At 53.4% G+C, this 26808-nt stretch overlaps 10 protein-coding genes across 10 annotated transcripts; 5 read left to right on the top strand and 5 right to left on the bottom strand.

Moving 5' to 3' along the window:
- Nucleotides 1–1694: 1694 nt before the first annotated feature.
- Nucleotides 1695–2177, top strand: PHACADRAFT_97784 (uncharacterized protein; the record flags this gene model as incomplete). The annotated part of the gene is made up of 1 exon (XM_007396507.1): nt 1695–2177. The coding sequence occupies one exon, from the start codon at nt 1695–1697 to the stop codon at nt 2175–2177; it is 483 nt and encodes a 160-aa protein (XP_007396569.1).
- Nucleotides 2178–2222: 45 nt separating this feature from the next.
- On the top strand, nt 2223–2690 carry PHACADRAFT_97693 (uncharacterized protein; the record flags this gene model as incomplete). Its single annotated transcript, XM_007396508.1, has 1 exon — nt 2223–2690. One exon carries the CDS (start codon nt 2223–2225, stop codon nt 2688–2690), a length of 468 nt encoding a protein of 155 aa, XP_007396570.1.
- A 1145-nt stretch (nt 2691–3835) lies between these two features.
- On the bottom strand, nt 3836–6007 carry PHACADRAFT_96701 (uncharacterized protein; the record flags this gene model as incomplete). Its single annotated transcript, XM_007396509.1, has 7 exons — nt 3836–4353; nt 4405–4554; nt 4605–5039; nt 5088–5126; nt 5178–5348; nt 5566–5667; nt 5722–6007. The coding sequence occupies 7 exons, from the start codon at nt 6005–6007 to the stop codon at nt 3836–3838; spliced, it is 1701 nt and encodes a 566-aa protein (XP_007396571.1).
- Nucleotides 6008–6502: 495 nt separating this feature from the next.
- PHACADRAFT_257335 (uncharacterized protein) lies at nt 6503–7752 on the top strand. The gene is made up of 4 exons (XM_007396510.1): nt 6503–6543; nt 6737–6872; nt 6927–7473; nt 7526–7752. Exons 2-4 carry the CDS (start codon nt 6757–6759, stop codon nt 7643–7645), a joined length of 783 nt encoding a protein of 260 aa, XP_007396572.1. The 5' UTR covers nt 6503–6543; nt 6737–6756; the 3' UTR covers nt 7646–7752.
- A 476-nt stretch (nt 7753–8228) lies between these two features.
- On the bottom strand, nt 8229–10839 carry PHACADRAFT_145387 (uncharacterized protein). The gene is made up of 7 exons (XM_007396511.1): nt 10366–10839; nt 10116–10314; nt 9943–10062; nt 9740–9886; nt 9172–9685; nt 9067–9121; nt 8229–9014 (listed from the first exon to the last, which is right to left on the bottom strand). The coding sequence occupies exons 1-7, from the start codon at nt 10496–10498 to the stop codon at nt 8470–8472; spliced, it is 1713 nt and encodes a 570-aa protein (XP_007396573.1). The 5' UTR covers nt 10499–10839; the 3' UTR covers nt 8229–8469.
- Nucleotides 10840–14562: 3723 nt separating this feature from the next.
- PHACADRAFT_98220 (uncharacterized protein) lies at nt 14563–15698 on the bottom strand (the record flags this gene model as incomplete). The annotated part of the gene is made up of 3 exons (XM_007396512.1): nt 14563–15364; nt 15413–15606; nt 15666–15698. Coding segments are annotated over 3 exons (1029 nt in total), but the record flags the coding sequence as incomplete, so codon positions are not given.
- PHACADRAFT_209710 (uncharacterized protein) lies at nt 15648–19401 on the bottom strand. Its single transcript, XM_007396513.1, has 14 exons — nt 19006–19401; nt 18628–18929; nt 18482–18575; nt 18327–18427; nt 18119–18277; nt 17994–18063; nt 17755–17948; nt 17686–17715; nt 17533–17624; nt 17242–17471; nt 16779–17178; nt 16642–16722; nt 16353–16592; nt 15648–16302 (listed from the first exon to the last, which is right to left on the bottom strand). The coding sequence occupies exons 1-14, from the start codon at nt 19250–19252 to the stop codon at nt 16146–16148; spliced, it is 2397 nt and encodes a 798-aa protein (XP_007396575.1). The 5' UTR covers nt 19253–19401; the 3' UTR covers nt 15648–16145.
- A 402-nt stretch (nt 19402–19803) lies between these two features.
- On the top strand, nt 19804–22243 carry PHACADRAFT_184904 (uncharacterized protein). Its single transcript, XM_007396514.1, has 12 exons — nt 19804–20221; nt 20276–20317; nt 20367–20422; nt 20478–20570; nt 20605–20719; nt 20793–20829; nt 20880–21002; nt 21085–21315; nt 21373–21530; nt 21589–21647; nt 21702–21754; nt 21810–22243. Exons 1-12 carry the CDS (start codon nt 19902–19904, stop codon nt 22062–22064), a joined length of 1542 nt encoding a protein of 513 aa, XP_007396576.1. The 5' UTR covers nt 19804–19901; the 3' UTR covers nt 22065–22243.
- A 188-nt stretch (nt 22244–22431) lies between these two features.
- Nucleotides 22432–23715, top strand: PHACADRAFT_257344 (uncharacterized protein). The gene is made up of 5 exons (XM_007396515.1): nt 22432–22593; nt 22644–22803; nt 22862–23166; nt 23222–23404; nt 23451–23715. Exons 4-5 carry the CDS (start codon nt 23226–23228, stop codon nt 23704–23706), a joined length of 435 nt encoding a protein of 144 aa, XP_007396577.1. The 5' UTR covers nt 22432–22593; nt 22644–22803; nt 22862–23166; nt 23222–23225; the 3' UTR covers nt 23707–23715.
- A 984-nt stretch (nt 23716–24699) lies between these two features.
- Nucleotides 24700–25944, bottom strand: PHACADRAFT_209713 (uncharacterized protein). The gene is made up of 3 exons (XM_007396516.1): nt 25504–25944; nt 25389–25450; nt 24700–25342 (listed from the first exon to the last, which is right to left on the bottom strand). The coding sequence occupies exons 1-3, from the start codon at nt 25687–25689 to the stop codon at nt 24886–24888; spliced, it is 705 nt and encodes a 234-aa protein (XP_007396578.1). The 5' UTR covers nt 25690–25944; the 3' UTR covers nt 24700–24885.
- Between the last annotated feature and the right edge of the window lie 864 nt (nt 25945–26808).

The following is a 26808-nucleotide window of genomic DNA, read 5'->3' on the forward strand; positions in this document are numbered from 1 at the left end:
GCGCCGGAGGCCTGTTGTGCCGCCTCCATCCAGGATGGAGCACAGAGCACCGGGGGCCTGTTGTGCTGCCTCCATCCAGGATGGAGCACAGAGCACCGGGGGCCTGTTGTGCCGCCTCCATCCAGGATGGAGCACAGAGCGCCGGAGGCCTGTTGTGCCGCCTCCATCCAGGATGGAGCACAGAGCGCGATGCGGAGGTGGGCGCTAACAAGAGAGAGCATACCTGTGTATAGGCGCCCATCTCTGTGTATATAAGCGCCCATCCCTGGCCATTTCCTAACTTGCAATGCAGCCTATAACCCTAAAGCCTATAACAGAGCGACTAGTCATAATGCCCATTACGCACCCGTCCGACGGCCTCGGCTTCGGCACGTGGTGTCCATGGTACTGCCCCTCCCCGGGGTCCCATGGCGCAAGGTATAAGTACTTCCTGGAATGCGCTGATGAGTGTCACCACGAAAGCCTCCGGAGAGTTCTTCAGCTCTCAGACCTTCGCCTTCCAGTCTCACCTCAGCAACGTCACCTCGCCTCGCTTCGCTCGGCTCGGCTCCCCCCAACCCCTCCAACAGCATTCCCATTGATCCTGCACTCCTGACACCCCTGCCTGCATGCTCTCCGGCTGGTGCTCAGAGCTCATTGTTTCAAGAAGACCCTTTTCTTGCGTCTGTTGCGGACAAGGCTGTACAAGCGACAGTACCAGGTCAATGAACGAAGGCAGCAAAGAAGGGGACAAAGGTTCTTTCGGGGGAGCTAGAGAAGCCTGTGGGGCTTCTTCGCTTCTTTCCTGTGAATGGCCCTGGTGACTGTGAGCGTCAGCTTGCTGAGATGGCGGACAAGGATCAGGAGAGAGGGGAGGAGCTTCAGCAGCTAAATGAGAAGTTGGGTAAGGTACGGCGAGAGAAGGAGAAAGCGCAGGCTCGGCAGCGGCAGCAAAAGAGGCGTGGCCGCATTCGTGAAGAGCAGATTGCAGATGGTGCTCGAGATCCTGTTACTGGCAAGGTGTGTACAATGCATACTGGCAAATTCTTTCTGGACATATCAGCTCAACTGACTATTACAAATTTTGGCAGAAACGGAAAGCTGCAGAGCTTGTTCCAGACGAGCAGAAGCCTGTTTTCCCTCTCCCCTCTGGCCAGACAGTTGCTGAGGCATCTCGCCCACGCAGAGCTTTCATTGAACAGGCAAAGGCGGCTGCAAAGCCGAAAGCTCGCCAAGATAAGAACAACAAGGCTGATACTCCCACTACGCATAACTCTAATGCTCCGAAGATGGCAAAGTCTACAAACTGGTACGCACCACTTCTTTGGGTCCATATCGACGCTGCAGCAAGGGCTTGTACACCCAACATGCGGCAATGCGATATTGTCAAGCATCTCCGGCATCAGCACAGCGCAACAAGGATATTCGACAGCCTAACTGAGCAGGTGGTTGGGCGTATGATTGAACGTGAGGAGGGGAAGTCTCCACGGTGGTCTGACGCAACGATGGATGCTGTTCGGAATGCTCGTGGCTCTTGTGGAAACGTGACGCGTGCTGGGATCTTGGTAAGATCATATTCATTGCTTGGATGAGCTCACTGCTCATGGCATCTGGTCTAGACAAATCATCCTGCGGCATACGATGCCATCATCCATCAGCTAAAGCAGCTGCGAGCAGCGAAGCTACGCATCTCTGCCGGAATGGCTCAGGCAGTTATGATCGCTCTTCTCAAGGAACTTGCACCGGAGGTCTTCAACATTGATACGAGACATGGAAAGTTTAAGTGCAGCATCTCTTATGTTCGCCGTTTTGTACAAGTCCAGCTTCAAAGGTCAATTTGGAAGGCGACCCGTGCGGCACAGAAGATTCCCAAGGACGCACCTGACCTCTGCCGAGCTTCCTTCTGCCGCCAAGCTCTTGCTATTTGCGACCATCAAATTCCTGCAGCGTTACGAGTCAACATTGACCAAGCACAGTGCGTGCTAATGAACACTTGCGGTCGAACATACGAGGTCAAGAACAGCAAGCAGGTAATTTGCATCGGGAAGGAGGAGAAGCGGGCGTTCACAATATTGGTTGGTGTCTCAGCGTCTGGAGTTGCTTTACCATTCCAAGCGATCTGGAAAGGAAAGAGCACTGGATCTCTTCCTTCTCGCTCAGCGCCTCGCTATGCAGAAGCTGAAAAGCTTGGCTTCTGATTTGAATCCTCGATGAACGACACCTACTGGTCCACTTTCGCCACCATGTGCAGCTACGTCAATCACATTCTCGTTCCTTACCTCAATCGCATGAAGGAAGAGCTCGGACTTTCACCAGACCACGAGTGTATCCTGGAGCTTGACGTTTGGTCAGTGCACCGGAGCAAGCAGTTTCGTACATGGATGAAGACTACTCATCCTTGGATCATCCTCGACTTCGTTCCTGGTGGCTGTACTGAAATTTGGCAACCATGCGACGTTGGTATACAGCGCCTGATGAAGCTCTCGATCCGGCATGCGCAGCACGAAGACCTTGTTGCAGAAGTCCAGCACAAGCTGCGCACTGGCGTCTCCCCAGCAGATCTGCACATTGATGACACCCTCGGTACGCTGCGCAACCGCAGTGTTCAGTGGCTCGTCAATGCTTATCACACAATAAATGACAAAGTTATTGTAGAGAAGGTGCGCTCTTTCCCCTCCGCATTTAGGCTTGGCTCACAAGTTGTCCTGTAGGCTTTTTCAGGGTGCCAGCTCGAGGATAAGGATCTTAACCTGTCGCAAGCTTCTCCAACATGTTGAGCGGCACGAGACTGGGCTCTGGGCTGAGCTTAAGAAGGGTTCTTGTACCCCTCGCCTGCGCGAGGATGAAGCAGCATATCCGGATGACTGTGAGTGCCCGGACTACCCTGATGCAAGCATTCCTTTGCATATTGCCAAGGAGCACATCCTATCATCTGAAGGCAATGCATCTCCCTCTGGATATGCTCGCGCGGCAGACGGTACATTGGTTGTCCTTGCAGACGAGGCCGTCCTGGATGTTGACTGGCCCGATAACACTGATGTCGAGTACATGGACCGTGCACACGAACCTGACGAGGGGGAGGACATTTCTCACAGTATATGTAGCTCTAGTTGAGTAGTAAATAGGTAATTCCAGTATTGTGTGCTCCGAAGACAGCATTGAGCTTGTGTATTGATGAACAAAATTCGAGCAAAAAACGCTGAATATATTGAAAAAGCGCCCGTGTCACGCTAATTTGCAGCCAGTTCATCGACCTATCGTGACCGTGACCACCAGTTCAACCTCGGCCTGTTCAGAGGCCCCGTGACCGTGACCTGAACTTTTGGTCATATTGCTACAGTATTGTGGCTAAAAATTGTGATGCAATGGATTCACCACACTTCATACATAGCCCAGGGAGTTCTACACAAGATTCTCCAGGCTCAAAATATCCAACATGTCTGAGTGGGCTACAAAAGATTTGTTGTCAGATTCATCAGGCACACTATGAATTAAAGCAAATCCGGCCCCGGACAATTTTCCACAAAACACAGTGATTCTCTTTACAGTAGACATGCATTTAAAAGAAAATCTCATTCATTCACGCAGGCCTGCACACTCTCTATTAGTGTACAGCCCATACAGTATATGTTATTGACTTGGTTCACTAGGGAACCGCACTACCTTGTGAGGCACATGCATACCTGGCAGTGAGGTCAAGCTGTCATCGCCATCATCAGATGGTGTGAGCGGGCCAGAGGCAGCATGGCTGATCACTCGTGAATCTGATGCAGTTACCTGTGTAGATATATCAGGCAGCTGGCCAATGATCTTATTGCTGGTATGGATATGGGCAGGTGTGGCAGGTGGGGGTGCTTCAACTTCGACATTCGGGACAGAGCAGCGTAACTGGAGGGAGATAGTTAGCAACAGAATCAAGAGATCTAGGGCGACATACATTCTCGCTGCGCGCAGGGGAGGGTTGACGAGTAGCGTCTGGACTGGGAAACCGCCTACGTAAGCCACTCATCCTGTTCGCCCTTTCCGCAGGTGGCTCCGGCGTGCTCGCCTCGCGGGGTGCAGGTGAACGACGTCTCTCGGCCGTCATATCTTCCCGCCGCTCAATAAGGTCACCAGCGTCAGTTGCGGACCTGAGATGATGTACGTTGACATTGTTTTCTATTGTAGTCGCTTGCGGAAGGCCGGACTCGACATCAGGAAGAGTGGCGGAACTGTGGATGCTCGCAGTAGCCTCCGTCATAGCCTCAGGCACACGCCGGGTTCCAAGTAGCCAATCAGGCACGACGGTCGTGCGTGATGTCCAGGTACGGGACATGGAGACAGTACGCGAGTGGATGCGGCGGCCCACGGAGAAAAAAGGGATGGATAGACCATCTGCAATAAAACATTGAGTATGCGTACCAGTACAGGAGCAACGCGACGTACGGATAAGGATAGAACCGAGGACAACAAAGGCCACAATGGTTTGAAGTGTAGCTGCAAGGACCTCTTGTTGGTTTTGGGGAGGATCGTGCGGCTTGGGGAGTCGAGACACAGCTAAGGTCGACACGAAGATCGCACCAACACCCATGGGACCTGCAGTTCTGTGCTCAGTGACAGATCAGAGATAGACAGCGGTTACATACCGAAATGGCCTGAAAAAAATGCCTCGCGCCAGTCCGAGATCTCAGGTACCCATCGGTAGAGCAGCAGCAGCGCAGGGATACGGCGAAGTGCCAATATCGCGATAAACAAGATAATTAACCGCCATGGGGTAATACCAAGTTCAGGCGAGTTAAATGCGGTGAAGGGCAACCAAGCTCCGATGTAGACGAAGCACCCACAGTTGAGGACGAGATCGATGACGGACGAGAAGACCTCATTCTCAGTTTGGATGTTGAAATGGCCGTCCCAGGATATGGCGGAACCCGCAGCAAAGGCGGCAAGCAGGTCGTCGCTGCCGATCGTGCTAGCAACGCCGATGGTGAAGATTGCGAGGGCAAGGTATTGCGAGACATAGGACTCTCGGTCAATAAATCCTTTGCGGTGCGAGAACTTTATCAGCTGCGAAAAGCCAAGACCTGCCAATAAAGTTAGCTCAGGTTCACGTGCGAAATGATACGACGCACCCATCGCCGTGCCTATTAAGGTCCCAAGGACAACCTGATCTGACGTGTCATCGGAAGATTGCTCGCCGGTGCAATGTGCATAACACTTACAGAGCCATCCTATGACGAGCCACTTCTCTATAGCCGCGGCCCGAGACGACTCGAGCGTTAAGTAGAGTGAGATGCTGAGGAAAGGATATGCCAACCCGTCGTTCGCCGCAGACTCTGCAGAGAGAACAAGTCGCAGGTTCTTCGGGACATGCTTGATCGCAAATCTACCGCCTGAGGGATTGAGGGCGTTAGATCAATAGAAAAGATTGAGATACTAAGCCACTCCGAAAAAAAAACTCCGAAAAGCGTGCTTCGGCATTAGCGTGAACGAGACACTTGGCGGAGGAATGCTGCTTGACGAGAGATGGCCGTGCAGCAGCTTTTACGTATGTATGCGGCACACCGGCCCCATTGTTCGCTCAAGCATAGGGGAGCCAATTAGACTCACCGACGATAGCCGCACAGATAATCGGGTCGGTCGGTGTGAGACAGGCGGCAATGGCAAGGGAAGAGATGAAGTTGATAGGAATAAAGAGAACATATATGATGGCTGAAAGGCAGTTAGCTATTCAAGAACGAGCGAGGCTACTAATAACGGACGCACCAGCAACTATGAGCCAACCGAAAGCCATGGTCGGAACGACCATGATCAGCAACCCCTTAGCGTGATCTGCAAGATATGAATTCGGCAGCTCTACTCCAATTGCGAAAAGACCCGTGGCCAGGACGACGCGCATTACTTCTAGCGTTATACGTTGAGACATCTCCTCCGAGCCCCAGGACCGTGGATCGAAGATATTAGCGGCATGAGGCCCCATGAGGACGCCGAAACCGGTTCCAAGAACGACCTCGTTGATGTATAGCTGTTTACGGACTCGGACAATGCCCATAGAACACAGAATGGACAAAGCGTACCTTCTCCTTGACCAAGAGGGAGATCATACTGAACTGCAGAACCGAGAGGGTCAATCATGACTTTGCGTTACCTTACGAGTGGGACCGAATTGGACAGCGTGTCTGGGTCCACCGCATAAGAAGAATTGGCAGACTTACTGCGACGACGAATCCGCCTAACACGATGTACGCCAAGGAAGGTCCAGTCACCTGCGATTACATTCTCGGCCGTTTTGTGAGCCTACTTCGATACGAGATACTCCACGAACTTCAGTTAATGCAATGTTCCAGCCCATCTTGATAGATTACACTGTGCTGCGAGCGACTTGTGAAACGAGAGGCTTTCGCAGGTGGAGGTGAAGTTGAGGTAAAGACAAGGCTGCTAAAGTCCACACGGCGCTTCCGTTGCAGGGCGAGGTGCCAGAAGTACGCGACGGAGCCACGTGGCCTTGCCCTCCGGGTCCCCGACTCAATCTCAGAACAGGCCGTAGAGCACATCGACAACGAGCTCGTCGCCAGCAGACCTCAAGATGTGAGTATCGCTGTGCTACGTATATGCGTCTACAGGACTACTGCACATCGTTTGGAGGCATTTGCGATCAAGAGCGGTCGTTTCTGCGATGGATGCCTTAGGTGGCTTGTGGATGCCTCCCCGGCGATCTGCCTGCTTTCTCTGCGTCTCCGGCTTCTCGCTCTGAATTGTCCTCTAAACCAGCTTCTTCCAGTTATTACCAGCTCAACAACCATGGCCGACGCTGCTGCACGTGGACGTGGTGGATTTGGGCGTGGGCGCGGTGGTGATAGAGGCCGCGGTCGAAGGGGGCCCCGACGTGGCGGTCGTAAGGACGAGGAGAAGGAATGGTGCGTATCTTCGTTCTGTGTATGAGGATCTAGGTGTTAAACTAGCCTTCAAAGGATCCCTGTCACTAAGCTCGGCCGTCTTGTCAAGGACGGCAAGATCAAGTCCATGGAAGAGATCTACCTCTTCTCGCTCCCCGTCAAGGAGTTCCAGATCGTCGACTTTTTCCTTCCCAAGCTCAAGGATGAAGTCATGAAGATCATGCCCGTCCAGAAGCAGACCCGTGCCGGTCAGCGCACCCGCTTCAAGGCGTTTGTCGCCATCGGCGACTTTGAATGTCACGTCGGCCTTGGTGTCAAGTGCGCCAAGGAAGTCGCCACCGCCATTCGTGGTGCTATCGTCCTCGCTAAACTCTCAGTCGTCCCCGTCCGGAGAGGTTACTGGGGTGCTGCTCTCGGTGAGCCCCACACTGTCCCCTCCAAGGTCAGCGGCAAAGTCGGCTCCGTCATGTGCCGTCTCATTCCCGCGCCCCGTGGAACTGGTCTCGTCGCTGCGCCCGCATCAAAGCGTCTGCTTCAGCTTGCTGGTGTCGAGGACTGCTATACTCAGTCCAAGGGCTCGACAGCAACTATGGGCAACTTCTTGAAGGCTACCTTTACTGCCGTACGTTTTGTTCGCGACACTTTCCCTGCGGCGATCTGATACTTGCATTTAGATCACCAAAACGTACTCTTTCCTTACCCCCGACCTCTGGCGGGAGATTCCCCTCTCTAAGCTCCCGTACGACGAGCACTCTGCGCATCTTCAGCATGCAGCTGGCAAGAAGGACCATTGATTTCCCCGTCTCCCGCTCGTTCTTGGTGCTTTCTATCACCATGTATTTTCTCTAAAACTCTTTAGGGCTGTACGTCTGCATAGTTGACAACATGCTCGTTGGATCACAAGCCGCTGAGGCGGTACACGTCCGGTATCATTAAGTCCCCTCTGCTCCCTGCTCGATTCGCAGGCACAGCCGCATGAAGTGCAGGGTGGCAACTTTGTGTCACTTTTCTCTTTATCAATTTTCGTTGCAGGGCAGCTTCTCTGAATCAATACCGGAGATTGAAGAAAATTCCGTCCTAGGACGCGGAGGGGCTCTTCACACACCGTGCATCCGACTAGTTGAGGCTACGAAAGATGATACGCGATAGTGGCCGTTCCTTTTCTTACGTAGAGCAGGCTCAGCTTCCCTGACCAGGACGCCTGAGGCCGGGTAGGAAGTCTCACGTTGTGGTGTAACAGATTAGACAGGCTATGCGTGGCGGGCACCTGAGCAGGCCAGATGTCTGGGATCGCTCGAACCCTAACCATTCATAGTAGCGACCGCTTCACCGTTCAGACTAGTACAGCGCTCACGCACATTGAGTTTCGGTTACGTTATGCTTTAAAAACTACATATTGAATCAAATACACGTACGAGTTCGGCACTTAACCCAGAACGGCACATTATTACAATACAGTGCAGTAAGCAATGAGAAGAACCAGGCCTTAGGATGAGGGGGAAGAGGCAGCGCACGGAGTAGCAAAGGGAGAAGGGCATCACATGTAAGCCAGGACCAACGGCACGACGTCCCAGCCGACGTCATGCAGAATCTGTGTACCGCCTGGGCGCAAAGTCCGTCATAGGTGAGACCTGACCATCTGCGACTCCGCCGCGCCCTCACCTTGGAAGACGCTAACCTTGGCCTGGCCGTCGAAGACCTGGCAGGTCGCAATGAACGAGTTCCAGCGCTCGTCCGAGATGATCTTGGACGTGATCCATGGTTCGACATTCATTGCTTTGATGAGCTGCCCAACTTGAGGGAGCACCGCGTCGAGCGCCTTGGTCTCCATCTCGGCGAGGACTCTGCGGCTCACGCCTGCGTTCTCAATATACCATGCCGCGTCGAGCTTCATGCAGCTGGCGACATAGAGGTCGATGAGCGGCTGTTGCACGCCGGCCGCGACGGCGGCCTCGTACGCCATACGATGGCCCATTGCTTCGATGATCGCCTGGCACTGGGGCAGGATGAGCTTATTGACCTCGTTGCTTCGGTGGTGCGCACACGACGCGAGCACGGCACGGCACTCCTCGAAAATGCCTGCCTCATGACGCGCGAGCTGGCTCTTCGGGTCCCGCGCCGCGGGGACCTGATAACGGCCTTGAAGCATCTCGGTTGCAATCTCTGTGGGCCGAACTGGTCAATACAGTCGTTAAGTGTGGTACGTAAGACGTACTAATGGACAGGACGAGTACATCTCCCTCGGCAATGGCAATACCCCGAGTCACATTCTATACGTCTTTAGTGCATGGGACGACAGGTGACAGCACGGTCAACTTACATGCATTGCAATCATCTGATTGTGCTCGAATAAGCCTTGAGCGCCGCAACGGTCTGAGATAGCGATGCCGCCCGCGTTTGAGTGACCAATGATAGTTGTTTTGAGTATGCCTGCGATGGCGTGGCGGATGCGGTAGTCTATGGTAATGTCGCTGAAGACGCTCGTGCACCACTGAACAAAGGCCTCCATGACGTAGACCTGCGCAGTGAGCGTTAAAATCGGGATCTGCTGTGTGCGGAAGTGCATGATCGGTAGGCGGTCGTTAGGTTCACCGACGTAGCGGCGCAAAGAGTACATCGCGCCAATGGTGGCGTAGCACTTCATTATCGGCAGCGCGAGGCAACCGGTGGCGATCGTGCCACAGACGACACGCCACATTGAGTGCGTAAGCGCAAGCCGCGGCGAGGTAGCCTTCTCAGTCGAGCCGAGGATCGACTGAGGTGGCAGGAGGACGTTGCGGAACGATGTGATTGCGTGATTCACAGGGCTAGAGCCACCACGCTCAGGGAGGAGGCTATGCCAGAGTGGCTCAGGAACACTATGTTCAGGTACAGACAGATGAACGTACGTGGATTTGATGCCGGTGCACATCTGCTTGCCGTCGTTCAGAGGAACAAGGAACGGGCGGATGCCGTAATCTTCGCCGCGGGCAATAAGCTTCGCCCAGACGACAGCAATAGTTGGAAGGCCGGCAGGGACGGTAGGGGGCATGAATCTGACATAACAACGCGTTAGATATGAAAATGAGCAAACGAGACTTCGGGATCTTACTTGGCCGCGCCAGGCGTGGGGGTGTTAAGGATAAATTCACCGGAAGGAAGGAGAGTGGCGGTAGTCTCGAGGTTGGCAACGTCAAGACCATGTCCAACTTCAGTCATAAGGAATTGTCCGCTGTCAAACCATGCGTGTCAGGGTGAAGATACTACACACTAAGGCGGACGTACTGCTTGCGGTAGCTGAGGAGATCATCGACGAGAGAGACGAGCTCGGGGCGGTGCACCGAGTGTCGAGCAATCGTACCGGAGACTAGGTTAATTTGTATCGTTATAAGGGTCGTTGCGCCTCCGTCCATGGCGATGAGCGGGTCCTGGTGAAGTTGCCAGAATTTGGGAGAAAGAGTCAAAACATCATCAATGCTCAGGCCTGCAAGAGAAGTTAGCATTAAGAACTTCGATGATATGGGGGAATACGCACCGTAAGCCCGGACGGTCTCCTTCGCGCGTTCGTATGCGAGTTTAACTTTCTCTGTTCTCGTAAGGGCATGAGTAGAGGTCGTGAAGGCGGGGGTGCTCAAGAGGTGGAGAGCATGCTCGGGAGTATGAGACATGGTGTAGTAGACACACAAAAATGTTCCAAGAATGTACAAAGGGAAAGGGGAGGCCGTGGGCGGGGGACAGCCTGGCGAACCCGCACGATGTGCGAGCTATATTTCTACTCGTGCAGCACACAGACCTATCCCCCAGCAATTTGAGACCTAAGTGGATACCCTCTGCCATCAGAAAAGATAGCACGTTCGAAACAGGACTTCTGACGTGTATGGTAGCGGCCAGAATGACGATGCCTAAAACCGAGAACTTTGGCCGGGTCAATCTCATCAAAAACGGAATAGAAGGAATATCGCCCCCTTAAGCGAGCACGGCCGTGGGTCGGTCGACCCTGCATCTGAGTCGGCCGCCAGCTAGGCAGCCCCGATAGCACATTAAACTGCCTATCGCCATACTGCCATCATGTGCCTTTCTAATCCATCAGAACACCGTAGACGAGATCTGGATATGATCGCCCCGGGGAACGGAAGAAACATAGTACGCCACGAGACGGTGGATTGGCAGCTAACGCCATCGCGCCGGCTCAGGAAGCGTCGGCATTTAATCGCGCTGCTCATTGGGCCGATCACATAAAATGCCCACTCGTGCCAACAAGACGTGCCAGTCGAGAGGCGGGCACGTTGTTCGCGGGAGTGGGTAAAGCGCTCCCGGGGCCCCGGACTCGTTTGGTCACAGTCTGCAGCATGTTCAGATCGGTGAAAAATATACCTATTACATATGATTGCATCGCAGTACTGATAGCGCATCCTCTATAGCGGTTGATCCCTGGAATATTACAGCCCGGGCTAGGTTCAAGTGATCAGAGCTAGTGCGCATCATCACAGACACGATGCACTTTTGGTCCCGAATTCGGCATCACTGACCAAGAGCGGGAACGTACTAGAGACAAATTTAGTTCCTTGTGCAGGCATGAGACATTTCGGGCTTTCGGGGCATGGTGGGCCTAATCCACATGACGTCTCCGAGTTGTGACGAAGGACAGAAGAGGGCTTACGAGTTACATATTACAGCGGGCGCCCGAACCTTTCAGCGCGTGGGAAAGCCTACTCAAAGAACCTTTTCAGACAGCTGTGCACTGACTTTTCACGAGGTCAGGCACTACTTATGACCTACAGGAGTGGTTTCAGCTTCGGATAGCTTCGTGCACGGACAATTTCTCGCCGGGACAAGCTGCAGCGCCTGAGACATCTCTGGGCCTGAGGCCTGAGATCTGAGAGCTTGAGACCTGTGGCGGCCCGAAGGGGGAAATTTACTGCCCGAAGAGAATGCGCGGACCGAGGGCTTTACATAATACGTACTTGCTGTCTTGCTTCCCATGGCCTTACGACGGGCTGTGATGAATACATAGCTACTTACGGGATGCATGCGAGTTTTTGAGTTCATTTGGCTTATGGTAGTGGCGGTAGTCTTTTTGTTACCAGTCACGAGAGACTGCTTCCCGGCCATACCAGGGACCAGGTGCAAGCACTCCACAGAGACAAATTCCACAGTCTTTAAGCGTTACGCTGCGCGGTCCGTACAGGGGAATCATGTCCAAGCTTGGACATGACAGCTGCAGGGTGCCAGCAGTTGCGGCAACATGCCAACCAAGGTAGGCGCCCAAACTAAATCAAATCTGACGTGTCCGACAGGCCGCCGTCGTTATCGTCCGCAACCATTCACCGTTGCCGACCCCGACATTTCTACACTCTTAATATGACTTTCGGTCGTATATTACCAGAAGGTGGATGCTGAAGACTCAGATCAACCGCGTATATGTGAGAGCGACTGAGCAATCCTTCACAACAAAATGACTCCTAGAGAAAGGTGGAGTTCAAAGAAACGGCGTGGAAGAGCAAGTAAGCTTCCATACATTTCCGGCTAAGACTGGTTTCCACGCGCTAAACTGCTAGGCTCTCAACCACGAGAGCATGATTTGCTTGCGCCCTTGCATCCGCGCGTCTTGAGACACAGCTCCCGCGAACCGTTCTCGCAAAGGCATCTACGAGCCGAAGTCTAGCTCCCTGGGGCGCCTGAGGAGGGTTCGCCGAGCCCCGCGTGGATTGCTGTCGCTAGGCAGGACCTCGCTTCCTACTGTTTCTGAGCTGCAGTGAGTTCTTCTATCATTGTATTCTGTTGCATCGTTCTGAACCTCGGCGGAAGACTAGCAGCTGGAGCGGGTGCCCGAACGCTATTCACCCTGCAGCCGATGCCCGTAGATAGAGCGAAACATAGTGACAGAGCGCGGCAGCTGTCGGATGGCGGTACAGAATGGTCAAACAGAGATATCTAACTCGTCAATCATTTCATTCACCAGAATTGTCAAGGGAGAAGCACTTCGCCACGCCATCAGGACTTTCGACAGGCTCTGCTGGCCCAAGGCGCCTGGAGCCCGTATTGCGGCGCATCTTCGAAACAGAAGGCCATGAGCCTGCGGCCAAGCTGTGGAAACTTTCCTTTCGCGTTTCTCAAAGCCCTTCCATACCATCTCGTGCGCACGCTGTCATACTCGGTCTCCGGCTCGCTCTGTCCGAAGCTCTCAGCCAAGTACCAGCTACGACGATGTTTTGTATAAACAAGTCGCAATTGCTTGTGAGCAAAATTTGAACCGCTCCCCTACCTCAATCGCGTTGCGCTTTTGTCCACGATGGCTCTGTCCTAATCAGCGATCATGACGGGCGTACTCGTCAAGCGTCAAGGCGCGCTCCGGCGTCCTGAAAGACTGTTGAGCCGTGCTGCAAACGATCGTGATTTTCCTGTGTGTCTATTCCCGTCCTTCGCTCTTTTGACCGCGAGTACGATACGCTAGTGCATCCCTTGCCCGATTGTTCTTACGGGGTCTTTCGCCTGAAAATGCAGAAACCTTGCCGTGGAGCTCATCAAAAAGGTTTGGCTTATTTCTTGCGGCGTAGACCGGAACATTGCTATCCCATAGGTTTGCGGAATATCATGAGTTGAGACATTGATATCTTGATGTCGGGACCTGTCTCTCGCGGCACTCCTAGATTAAACAAGCGCTCAGTCCCTGCTCGCCTCTCCATATTCTCGACGAGTTGAATGTGCGCCCCTTTCTCTGCGTATCTCCATGCACATGTTCCTGGGACCTGGTTGCGCTCCAGGCCGCTCGTGGATGCTCGTTATGGTCAGATCCTGACTGTGGCGGGCTAGCGTAGCCTGGCGCATGCAGACGAGTTGTGCGAAGTTCGCGCGCAAGCTCATCGTCCCTTTCCATCAGCAAGGTTTGGTGCGCCTGAATTTTGCCCTGCCATGTTTCATGTCACGAACTGCATCCGGGGGATGGGCAGCGTCAGCCGCACTTATCTGTCGTATGACTAGCGGGCCCCGGGGATGATATCGGCTTGGCACTTCAACGAGCTATTTGCTTCCAAGCTGCACCTCACAGCATAGGGCGCGTGCTAATGCTAGTAGTCTCCGTCTTCTGTACAACATATATATTCTTTGCCTTCTTCACCTTTAAGACGCCTGCTAGTCGCCATACGCACGGCCAACAGTTAGTAATCGCTGGCGACCGAGGAGCGGTTGCTTTGGGATTGCCTAGAGGATTCGGCACTCCTCGCAAAGGGCACTGTAAGTAACTAGTACGTATGAAATCTCACCTAGCTACAGTTGGTATCAAGGCCAAGACTTGGTACAGGGAGTGGGTCATCTGCAATATAAATAAAACCGACGGCATACCCAAAAGATCCTGAAGTTCTCGTTTCTCTGCCTCCTTAATCTTCCCGTTGCCCTGTGGTGACGTTGTCTGGCCTCTTAATCCTCTCGCTCCTGCTGTTCCTTACCTCGGCCCTGCTCGCCGCGCAAATTTTCTCTGTCCCTATCTCTTGTGCTCTTAGATCACTTACGCACCTCCTCAATCTCTCTTCGAATTTTCAAGTGCTCCGCCCATGCCTAGATCTCTCTCTGCCGCTGTGCTTCCGCGAATTCTCTCGTCTTATGCTCTTACTGCGCCGCTCTCTTAAGCTCTTCCTTGTGACATTGCGCACCTCTGGGCTATGTGCAAGACCCAGGTCGAGAAACTCTATTGCAGTATGACACTTGTATATATTTACAATGTGGCGCGCAAAATTCAGTAGATTATACAGTCATCGTGCCTCTGCCGTCGCTGCCTTATCCTCTCCATCTCCTCATGGTGACATCGTCTGGCTTCCTCTGCCGCTTGGGCCTCTCGTTCCTGCTGCTCCCTTACTTGTCGCAGGCGTTCTTCTTCGGCCTTGCGTGCTGCGGCCTCCTGCTCAAGCGCGAGCTGCACCTGCCTCAGCCTCTCCTCCTCCCGCTTGCGTGCTTCCTCAATCTCCCTGCGAATTCGCTTCTGGTCTGCTCGTGCTTGAGCTTCCTGCATCGCTCTCTGTCGCTGTACTTCCGCAAGCTCTCTCGCTTTCTGCTCCTCCTGCGCCCTCTTGGCCGCCTCTGCCGCTTCGCGCTGCCTCTGAAGTTCTTCGTCTTGACGGCGCCGCGCCTCGCGCATCTCCTGCGTTCTGAGCTCTTCGTTTGCGGTCGTCTGCTCGAGGGTCTTGCGCTGGTCGACGATCTCGCGTTGAATCTGCAATGCCAGCGGCTGATTCTCGACCAAAACGCGGAGAATGGCTTGTGCAGATTCGGCCGTGTTGTAATGGCGCATCATCCGCGCGCCTTTGTCGATAACGGGCTTGAACAGGGCGTTGTCCGCCGCGAGCTCGCGTTCGCGCGCTGCGCCTTTCTGCTCGCCCACCTCGGACCACATGTTCGTGACGATGATAACGTTCTTGAGTGTCGTCTCGCCACAAAGAGACCTGAACATGCCGAAGTTGCGGCGTGAGATACCGCCTACCTTGAAGTCGGAGATGCGGTGCATGTAGATAACTCCGCTCAGCTTCTTGTTTTCACGGTACCTACGAACATGGGTCAGCGACTGCTGATTCAGAAGCTGGCGTACCCACGCATTCGCGAGGAATGAAGCAATGTGTTTCAAGATTTCTGTGTCTGTCTTGAGGGTATCGTCGAATCCGGGGGTGTCTATCAAGGTCACCTGGCGCCCGAACAGCTCGAACGGCTTCGAGGTCTGCACCTCAGGCGTACAGGAGCGCAATCCTTCTCCAACCTGCAGCTGCGAGCCGCTTATCAGGTTGACGAACTGTGCATGCGCATTAGCGTACCATCACCAAAAGACTGGCCGTTAGTGTCAGCACTCACTGTCGATTTTCCCGCGCCAGTCGCTCCCATTACACTGTCAATCTTCGGTTATACCACAGTGATTCATCGTCCGCGGACCACTCACGCTACAAGGACGTCAGACATTTTGGTGGGTCGTTGGGGTTAAACGAGATGGCCGATATGCGGGCCATATAACAGGCTTATATGGACCAAACCATGCGGCCCGTCAAATGACAGCGACTTACTGCCCGCAAAGGCACGCGCCGGGCGTGCTCGAGCGCAGCTGCTTCTCTGCCTGTCCTCCGAAGATAGCGGCGTTGACCACTGAGCCTCGCTTGACATGCCCACCGATATTGCTTTACTACTTTAACTATTTCTGTATCAGATGAAACCTAATACAACGATGTGCAGCTCACGTACAGGCTCCTACTTTGAGCATCTCTGCACCGCATGAAACCTAATACAGCGATATGCAAGCCACGCACAAACCCGCATTCCGCGAAATGCATATGACCATGCTTATGAGACACCACCCAGCCACTTCTCGTAGTCAAATTGGATGGGCAGCTGTTCCTTCTCGCCCGCGAAGTCCGAGGTGAACGGCCGGCCTTTTTCCACATACCCCGCGTATAGGTCGACATCCTTATCCCTGACGCTGGATCGGTGCCACAGGTCGCTAGCGAAACTGCGCCCTCGTGCGTCCGCTGGTCCTTGCGCGCTTTGTACTCTTGTGGCGCACGTGACAGCTCCTGACACTGGGCGACGTACGCGCCGTATTCCGCCTCCTCCTCAGGCGGAACGCTCGGGTCGAGGAGCGCCGCGGCGATGTACTCGGTCGAACCCTTGCCGGGCCTGAGTTCCGTCTTAGTCACTTTGGATGGTGGAGCGTACCACGTCTCGATATGTGTACTCTTTCGGCTTGTTGGCGAGCCGGAGGCCATCCAGCGACGCACGCCGTCCATGAGGCTGCAAAACCGATTAGCGTGGTCTTTACTTCCACCCTATCGATACATACCGTGGCGAGTGGTGCGCAGTGGTGTGCCTAGGCATGAACGGGCTTGGGCTCCTGTGCTGCTCGGCGTCATGTGTACTTTTCCTGCGACATGTTCTTCGTGTTAGTATGAAACGGCGATACGAAATTTCAGAACTCACCCAGGCAGTTTTAGCGTGCTATTCATCGAATACACGAAGTGCTTCCCCAGACTGGTGAACAGCAGCGGGCGATAGTACTCGACCCAAAAGTCGCCCCGCTCCTGCACGAACTGCTGGATGCCTCTCTCGCATTCGTCGATATCGTACGCGGTTTCGAGATGCTCTTTCTTGTACCAGTCGCGGTACGAGCCACGTTGGACACTCTGTGTAATAGGCCGGTCGCTCTGGATGCCGAGGAATAGGTTGATAGCTGCTTGTTTGTCCGCGTCGAGCAGTGAGTTAGTGTAGAACCGCCGGAAGTTCTCGATGATGTCGCGCGAGTGACCGTTCCAATGTGGCATTCTTCGGTAGGTTTCGACGCGATTGACAAGCGCGCTGCCCGTGTACTGCATCGCCAACGCTGAGCGCCAAATATCATCGACCGTCAGCAGCCATTCTCTATTAAGGCGAAGCATACACATACTGTCCCCGTGGTCATGGTACATCTCTGTGAGCATGTTCACTGCGTCGCTGTCGAAAGCCAGATTGGGCGAGTCGACAACACCAAGCGCGTAGAGCTGATGCCCTAGCGCCCGCTTTCCGAACACAAACTGCGCAGCGTTCGTGCGATCAAGGCAGTCCACGCAGTTTGTGCGACAGATGCCGTTCTGAAGTGACATGCAGCTGCGCCAGGGAATATTTGTACCTGTTATTCTGTCGATTACATGACGGTGAGTTCAGGAGCCCGTCCATGAACGAAGAACACACGACGTACTCATATTCGATTTCATTCCGTAAGAAGTGGCTGTAGGGTTCGAGGCCCGAGTGAAAGAAACCTGTCATCATGATACTTTCTTCTGCAATATCCTACGCAGCAAACATGAGCATGAGCAGAAGGCTTAGGAAGTCAGCCATACCTGTGACGCACCTCGAGATACCCAATGACATCTAGCGTCTTCTACTTATACGCATGGCTCATGTCCCATGCACGATATACCATCCTCTTGTCCGGAGGCAATAACTGGTTCAGGTAATTGACGCAGTTGGTGTACTCCTGGAGTAGTTTGCTTTCTCGCGGCTGCGGCTCTCGCTTCTTGATTAAATTGAGTATCGTGACCGGCGCGCCGTACCGCGCAAATAAGTCATCGAAATGCTTCGACGCTGCGGTGTAGAACGGGTCCATCACGCTGACTGCCTGGAATGAGATGCGATATTGAAAGGGAGGAAAGGACATACTTTCTATCGGGGGCTCGGGCACAATGGCGTTGGTCTCTTGCGTCCAATAAATCGGTATGCTTCCACGGTACTATTGGTTCGGTCAGCTGAATCGCCACGCCTTATGATGCTCGACTGATGCGCACCTGGACGAAGCTAGTGAAATTGGGGCTTGGCCGCCTTGGAGGCCGACTCGGGCTCTTCTCTTCGTTGCTTGGAGATGACAGTGGTGCAGGGTAGTAGAAGGGCGTGGTTAGCATTTCGGAGACGATCTGCTCCGTCTCAACCTCGTTTGCGACATTGTCCTGGACAGAACGTCAGCCAGCTGTAGGGTGAGAAATGAATTTAAAGCACCTCGTCGTTAACCCCACGTTTGAGATATCGCGCTCCTGCATGATGTCTTGAACGGCGCGCTATGAGTGTGATGAAGATTACGCGTCCGAGAACGGTCAGCTCTAGCGACACAAGTTAGCATCCCTGTGGGAAGGTTGAGCCAGTGCTCGACCTACTGGCCTGATCAACGTGTCCATGGACAAGCGGAACTATCCACTGGGATATAAGGTGCACATCTCGCTGTTTCTCGCTGTCTGACATGGACGACTCCTGAGATGCGCGGGTCATCATGTGGTAGTTCCACGCAAAGCGGAAGTTAAACATTCGGCGGGCGTTCGGACGAGTAAGGTTGTGTTGCAGAGTCGATGTCAAATCGTATGGATGGATAGATACATTGTTCATGGAGCCGCACTAGGGAAACGAGATGCTCGGCGTACCTGAAGTAGAAGTTCTTAGTGAGGTCAACCTGCTTCCAGATGTTCAGGAGCCTCTGCTCCTCAGCTGGCTTATCAACTTTGTGACTTGATGACACTGGGAGTATGTCGACCTCTTCGGTGTGGTAGATGTAGTGTCCTCCGAGAAGTGCCACGGGACATCGTCTCGAGATGAGCACCATGTACCACCCTGCGGTAAACCTGATGAATCCCAGCCATCACCAGGATTTAGGGCATACATTTTGTTTGTACATGGAAGCACGCACCAGCAACACCAAAGAACAGCTTCGGATTACCGAGACCACCGTTCGCCCTGTTCCCATCCTCGAGCATCTTTAGCATAGCGGTCATCTGTTTTCCGCTGTACGTTGCGTCGTCTTCAACGACATTGAGCTTCTCTCCCTGCGTAGTACGATCAATCTTGATGATTTTATGTCTTGAGTCTGCGGCATTCGAGACGACGATGTAGAACCGGAGTTTGTTCTCGTATAGGATGAATTTGTTGAAGGACATGCTGCGTGCGGAACAGTGGTGCCAGGGTATAGAGTGACAGCGGGTATCGGGGATATATTGAAGGAGCGAAGTCGCTGTGGGGTCGTTAGGGGCCACTGGGCAGGGGTCAAGTCGGGCATGTGCGGGACGACGTCAAGAGAGGTGCGCTTGAGGGCGCGTCAAATCCAAATCCGGAAAGGTACGCGTGATATCGCGCTAGCGCCAACGGTGCCAGGGTGCGAGACCCGCGTTCGCCATATAACCAACCATTGTCGCGCGCGATTCAGAGTAAGAAGCACTCCCTGCATAATTTGTCGTGTAATTCAGATATGTACTCGTCATGACCGCGTATCAACGTTCCCTGGCATGTGTCCCCTTGAGCGCGACTAGGTCGCCTCATCCGCAGTTGACGATGCCTCATGACTGTCTTCCTCATCGCGCAGCAGCATCTCCGCAGCTGCGTGTAATACACTCGTTCTAGCATCTAAGACATTCACATGTAAAACTTTTCAGGTTGTCAAGTTCTCGGGCTTACAACTGCGCGCATTCATATGGGAGACATTCCAGAGTGCGAGCACGACTATAAGATTCTCTAGCTTTTGAGAGCAAAAATCTCTCACCAAGCGACCTCCGGCGATTATTGTTTACTGCCCAGCGCCCACCAGCAAGAATGTCGAAGGCCCCAGTGGTGCAAGACTTTGCTCTCCCTGTCGGTGCTGTTCGCGACTTCACGTACGAGAGCAAGCGTCGCAGGTGGTTCTCGGCTATTCTTGCTTTAGTCGCTCTGGGAGCCACCGCTATCTTTTTTGCGTACCAAGGCCACCTTGCCAGGGTCCTGATACTCGGCCGACATACAGGGATCAATTATTTGGATTCGTTTTACCACAGTGCTAAGACGCACGATGACCTATGCGTAGGGGGAGTTTCGCATTCGGGATACATCGGTCTAGAGGGCGATAGTGAGGGTAAACCAAAGAGGTCCTTCTTCTGGTGCGTCGCTCGCTTGCATTTCTCACACCCTGCACCTTTAACAACATTCCCCAGGTACTTTGAAGCGCAACATGGCCCCGAGAACGCGCCAATAATGTATGTGCTCGTCCCGGAAAGTGGTATTTATTTGACCCTTTTTTTACAGACTGACCATTGGTGGCGGCCCCGGGACTAGCGGAATGATCAATCCTCTGTTCGGCCGTAAGTCCCATTCGTACAACATAGTTCACGCAGCCGATACTAATTGTATTATCAGAATCGCACTGCAAGGTCTCTCCAAACCTCACAACGCACCTGAACCCCAATGCTTGGTCTGAACACCACAATCTACTCGCCCTCGATCACGCACGTAGCCCTCTGCTTGGCTTGGCTTGTACCATCAGATGACAACGCCTTTTCACAGCCTATTGGTGTAGGATACTCTTATGGTACAATGGTCAACAACTCGCGCGACGCGGCGCATGATGTATACGACTTCCTGCTTAAGTTCTTCCATCTGTATCCACACCTTGCCAAGCACGTTTCCTGCTCTCGCTCTCTCTTCACGTCATTTTAACCTGAAAACATGCAGAAATCAATTTGTTCTCGCCAGCGGGTCTTATGGTGGCGTAAGTCTCATGTACTGGTGACTGGTTGATCTCGCTGACGCTGACGAAAGATTTATGTGCCACATATTGCAACAGTTATTCACGAGCAGAACGCTGCGCTCGCGGCGGGACGCGGTGTCCCCGGGGCAATACACATCAACCTTGAAAGCATAATGATCAGCAACCCGCTATCGGTGCGTCTCGTTAGCCCGGGCGAATATCTTGACGCCCTTGTTTTTTCTCGGTCGTTATCCTAATAAATCTCTCCACCAACAGGACTGGCTCTCGCATCATCGCTGGGCGTTACACCAGCGGTGCTTCCTCACCGACCTCTACAACACGAGTACTTGTCATGCTTCGTTCAGGAAGCTGCCCGCATGTCTCGAGGCCTCTCAAATGGCCTACATGGATGATACTATTGAGCATCGCTTGATTGCAACCGACGCATGCGACAGCATATATCCGGAGATTGTCGAGGGACGAGCCTACGAAAACGTCGAGCTCCACGTGCGCCTCCCACTGCCATACCCGATCTCAATCTTGGCACTGACTATAGGTGGCTAGTGTGACGGTACAGTCGAAGACTGTTACCCTGCTGTGGTGCGTGTAGTCGCATTTATGAATCTTGCGAGCACGAAGGAGAAGCTCGGTGTACCCGACGCGTTCAATTTTACTTTCTTGAGCGAGGAGGTGGGGAATGCGTTCCGCGAGACAGGCGATATGTATGAATGGCTTTCAACATTTCTTAACTCGTACTGAGATGCTACTATGCTTTCCCAGAGTCCAGCAGGCGTATCTTTTGTACGAACCCCTCCTTAAAGCAGGCTATCGACTCCTTCGTACGTGCGCCTCCGCCCCTTTTGCAGAAAAGCGAAGCTCATTCCTGTGAGCAGACTACATCGGCAAGCTTGATGCCAACTGCGGCTGGCCGGGCATACTCTCGACTGTACGTTCACCTCCGTCCGCTCTCTACCGTCACCTCCTCATCCAAGACAACACAGCTTCGCCTTCTTCCATCGCCATATCAATCCACGTTCAATGATGTGCTTGACCTACCTTGGCCTGGACACGAAGCGACGGTACGCACTGTTGGTAGCAACAACGAGGAGAGAAATGGCGCGGGTACCTTCGCATTCGTGCTCATGGCGCGAGCGGGTCATCTCGTGACGCACGATCAGCCGGCGCTCGTTCCCGAGATTGTGCGTCGGTGGGTCGCAAATATTGCATGGAACGATACGCTAGATACGATGAACTAGGGTGGGCAGATTCTTTTTAGTGCTGGTTAAGTGATAACAACTGCGGCCACTCCGAAATCACCGTCAATTTTTCATGACACTACGTATAATAAAAACTGTTGTACCCACAATCAATGAGCTTTCTCTCGCAGAATCCAGTCAGCGGTTGTGCGCTCGGATAGTGCGTGGTGACGTGGTGCATCATTCTTGCTTGTCTGCGCGGGGACTTCCGTGTCGAGTTGTTGCAGCAGATTCTGCAGGAAATAGTTAAAATGAATATAAAAGCACGCGTAGTTGTTGCTCGTATGCTCTTAGTGGTAACAAGCAGGATGTGAGAGAAAGCGCTGCTTATTGTCTCCACGTTTGAAAGACCTGCTCCTTATGCAAGACACTACACTTCGGTCACGAAAAATTCCAACCACAATCTACGCAACTCATCCATCGTCCTATCATACTCAATTTCAATAACCTCAGCTGGCACTACCCGCGTCAGATATCCTGATATGCCTGTTCAAGTGGAGGCGAGTGCGCAGCCAATACCAGTACTGTTCTGTTCGCAGCCGTCAGCATTTCCCACTTCTTTGCAGGAAGAAGACGAGCTTATTACGATGCCGTTCGATCACGACATGCCACCACACCTGGGAGCCGGAGCCGACGCTAACGACACTGATGGGGACGCAGGTCAGCTTGATCAGATCGTTACTGCACTCGCGTCGATGCCGATGGCCTCCAGCATAGCGACGGCTACGGATGAGTCCGCCTGAAAGCGCATAGTCAGTCAGCTGAGGGCGCGGAGGAAGCGCGAGGAGTACACGCACGCTCTTGGTACTGGCACAGCACGTCGTGGTCTGCACCGGGGTCCGCCCAACGACAGGAGCGGGAGTGGCGGTCGCAGGACGAGTGAGGGAGAGCGCGGAGAACAGCGAGAACGTGAGAGAGCATCTTGAGTGCGTCGAGATAGCAGGAGTGTGCGGGCCTGCCAAGGTTCTGAGGTTGCTTCACCGCCGGCGTACAGTGCGAAGCCGGGCTTGCTGTCGAAAGCGCCGCTCTCGGGATGGTTGGCGATAATCTGAAACCTTGCCTTCGTGATGATCATACTGAGGATAGAGTTGAAAGTTCTGTACTATTCCGCTAAAAGTCAGAGAAGATAGCTTACCACGAACGAAGTTAGGACGCACAATAATGAGATACATCGGGCTCTCAAGTCTCCGATTAGGCGTAGGTTTGGGGCTACCAGTAACCGCGTGGCAGACGAGAATATACCCGCGCAAGTTCTGCGTGCAACACACAAGGGCGCAGACAACGGCAGACCACGGGCTGAGCGAACGGACGCTGCGTGAGCCGTGCAAAGCCGATAGATCCTACATAGTAAGCAGTGGGCTGTGGGCGTTGAAGTGGATAACCTACGAGATACCTAGCCACCTTCAAGCCATACTGCTCGATGAAAGATATCGTGACATTACAGGCGCGTTTCGCGGTCGAGAACAGCGAATGTGTTCGCAGAGCCGCGATGATCAGACGAGAGACGCGTCAAGATGCTTCGAACGCCGAGCCCCGTAGTGGCACACCGTCCGAGAGTTTGAGGGTCGGCTCAGCTCCGACTCGACATAGTCTGGCGCCATCATTGTTCATTAAGCCCAAAACTGGCAGAGCGAAGGCGTAGCAGTGCCTGCGGGATGTGCGGAAGGATCTGCGTGCTATGCTCTACGCCAAGGCCCAAGGGTGTATCACCTGTTGCTGTAAATCATTCAAGGCGGCCATGGTTGTTGCTGCATAATGCGACTGACGAGCTTGAATAGTAGAGTAAGTCAACCGGCGGGATCTTGCTGGACGGGTTGAGAGAGGCAGGTCGAAGTGTGACACTGCGAGGGATTATGAGCAGCTGCAGCAAACTGCGGGGTCTCATACCTTTGATGGTATGACCCCGAACAGTCCCTACCGTGGCGAGAGCACGTTACACGTCCTGTTGCCATACATGTGATCTGTGTTTTATGTGCAGGTCGTGATGCCTGACATGATCAGTGCTGATAAAATGTAGAGCCTACAATATCCTACCAAAAGATACAAGTGACGATGCGAGTGCCCCGGGCCGCGCCAAAGAAGGCAGGGAGACGGTCGAATCTACTATGTTGTTGAAACAGCCGAGCTGGACATGAAAAGCATCTAGTCACGCTGATGAGATTATATACAATGAATTTATAGTATGTGAAGAGTCAAGCTTCTCTGCTTTCGTCGCAATTCGATATTATCAAACTTTGGATCCACAATCAACCAAATACCTCATCGTACTACACTCTGAGGGCCTGGGGCGCGCATTCAAATCTCTGGGTCTAAGCCGCCAGACGTCGGCAAGGCACTCGCGATTCAGTGGTTGTGCAGTATGTATGTGTCACTCCCGTACGCGATATATCGCGCGCCAATGCCGATGGCATGCGAACGATCGTGCACGGCGACAGCTAGGACGATCGCCTCGCCGGCATGTACCCGGTTCCATAAGCTGGAGGAGGAGCACTGAAAGAATGAAGGAGAGAGGGCGGCTTATCTGTCAGACGCTGGTCTGGTACGTCATGTTCTTGTTGCTGAGCATTAGTACGTGTAGCTGCGCTTCGAACTATGTGCCCCTGTCGTAAGCTTGAACGCTCGCGCGAAAAATTGCTCTAATCGTAGTATATTAACGAGTATCGTACAAATACAGAACAGGATATAGCCACGGGATGTATATCCTAATATCATAGGTTTGCGGTCTATCTGTACAAATGGGGGGGGGGGAGGCTGAATGGCGTCAGCACGTCAGCCTGCGCATGCTACCCGTTCAATCGTCCATAACACCCTGGGCCTGCCTTTAGAACCTGCGAACGCCCGACTTGCTGTTCTCGATGTGGTGCGAAATGGCGCTGAGCGTTTGGAACTGCGCAGTGCAGCCCTCGAGGGCCATCAGGCACCTGTACATGGGCTCGTCATGTGCGGCGCTCTGCAGGTGCGCGTTGAGGTGTGGCAGCTTGGGGAATGTGCGGTGAGATAACACGCATTTGAATGAGCTCGCGTTCCACGAAGCCTGCATCGCCCATTTCGCGACAGGGCCGCGCAGTGCGCACGCACTGCCGTTGCCCTGGATGAGCCGGCGGGCGTTGTTGGGGAGGCGGTTGTGGTCGTTCGCGGCTACCGTGTGGTTGACGATCTCGCGGATGGCGCCTGGAGAGCATGCCCCGCTCTCTGAGTGCAGAACTAGATCGGCGTGCGAGGCAAAGGTACGGGTGCAGCTCCTGTCTAGGCATTGAATAGCCTTGAGCAGGTGTGCGCTTGTGCTGTATGAGACTGTTTTCGCTTGCAAATTCCTGTCCACACGTTGTGCAGTACCGGTGACTCTGCTGGTTGTGCTTCTGGAGGCCGAGCTTTGAGTCGAGGATCTGAAGGGCGACTTCGTTAGCAGTTGCATAGCCTTGGCTGGGCATCCGCGCACCTGGGTGCACAACGAGCAGTACCAGTGGCCATTCATGTAATGGTGCTGTAAAAATATGTGGAGTCGAAGTGCCTGTTGCAGCGTTGGCATTGTGGTGCCAGGGCTTTGCACGTAGTGTTGCGTGAGGCTCCGTTCAGATACACAGTTCTTGCCACGATCGTAGTGGATCCAGTATCTGCTAGACATACGCTCGTGCTACCAGAGGGCATTGTCACTGCTAAATAAATGATCACAGCGGTTGCAGTAGGCCATCGTCTTCAAGAGGAATATGCGCTGACGGTGCAGGATCTGCGGCGTCCAAAACAACCCCGAGTACTGTTGTTGCCTGAACACGTTGAGCTAGACTTGGTCACTTACGCGGGTGGTCAATCAAAAGAGGGGTAAAGTGTGCTTCGCGTCTTCCAGTTGAAATGCACTTTCTGCCTTGTGGTGGTTCGGTGCGTAGCTTCACACCGGCGGGTGCCAGAACAGAGAGCTACAAGTGATGCGCCCTTTCAGGCTTGCTCGCGTGGCAATTTGATGTGCCTTGCTGCTGACGCCCAGCTCCGTGCGCAGCTTGGAAGCAAAATCTGGCGGCGGCACTTCTCGCATCCCAGCAAAAAGCGATGTGACCGCCAAAGCTTCAGCGCAACAACGGGATGTCTTGTTGGGGGCTGGCATGCCAATATTGTGCCATATCACCTACTTTCAGCGGCGAAGCGCAGGTTCACTCGAGGCCAAGGCTGTCTTCCTGATGGCACTACGTGAGGATAAGTTTCGCTGTCCCGAGATTTGAAAGACTTTTACCATACAGGGGAGAGGGGGAGGGGGCAGTTTCCAATAATAATGCATCTCGCATATCGGGAGCGATTCCATTTCGAATAAAGCAAGTCGGATAGGGTGGGAGGAACTGCATATGCAAGCGCTGATGCGTTTTGGACGGGCAGGCACTAACAAACTTCGTCTGGGTGGTACTAAAGACAATTAGACACGGTTCCAGACGTGTTCTACGATGCGTACAAGTCCTTAGATGCATCAAAGGTAAGGCCGCTCTCATTTCAACATGTATATATATATATATATATATATACGTATCGCAGTGTTCGAGCTTCAAGCTCGGGAAGCTTGCTAAATGCGTAGCTACTTTACCATCAAGCAAGCTGCTGGTGAGCACGCCTTCACCATATTGATGTAGAGCTTACTGATTGCGCAAATATAGGTCGAATTACTGGCTTTGACATGCGATGATCTGCAACAAAACACTCTCTGCCGGGGAGGTGCCAGATATGTCATTGTTTGTGCAAAGCTGGAAGGAACTGATATTCC

The sequence above is a fragment of the Phanerochaete carnosa genome (assembly GCF_000300595.1).
Source record: "Phanerochaete carnosa HHB-10118-sp unplaced genomic scaffold PHACAscaffold_6, whole genome shotgun sequence".
Taxonomy (NCBI): domain Eukaryota; kingdom Fungi; phylum Basidiomycota; class Agaricomycetes; order Polyporales; family Phanerochaetaceae; genus Phanerochaete; species Phanerochaete carnosa.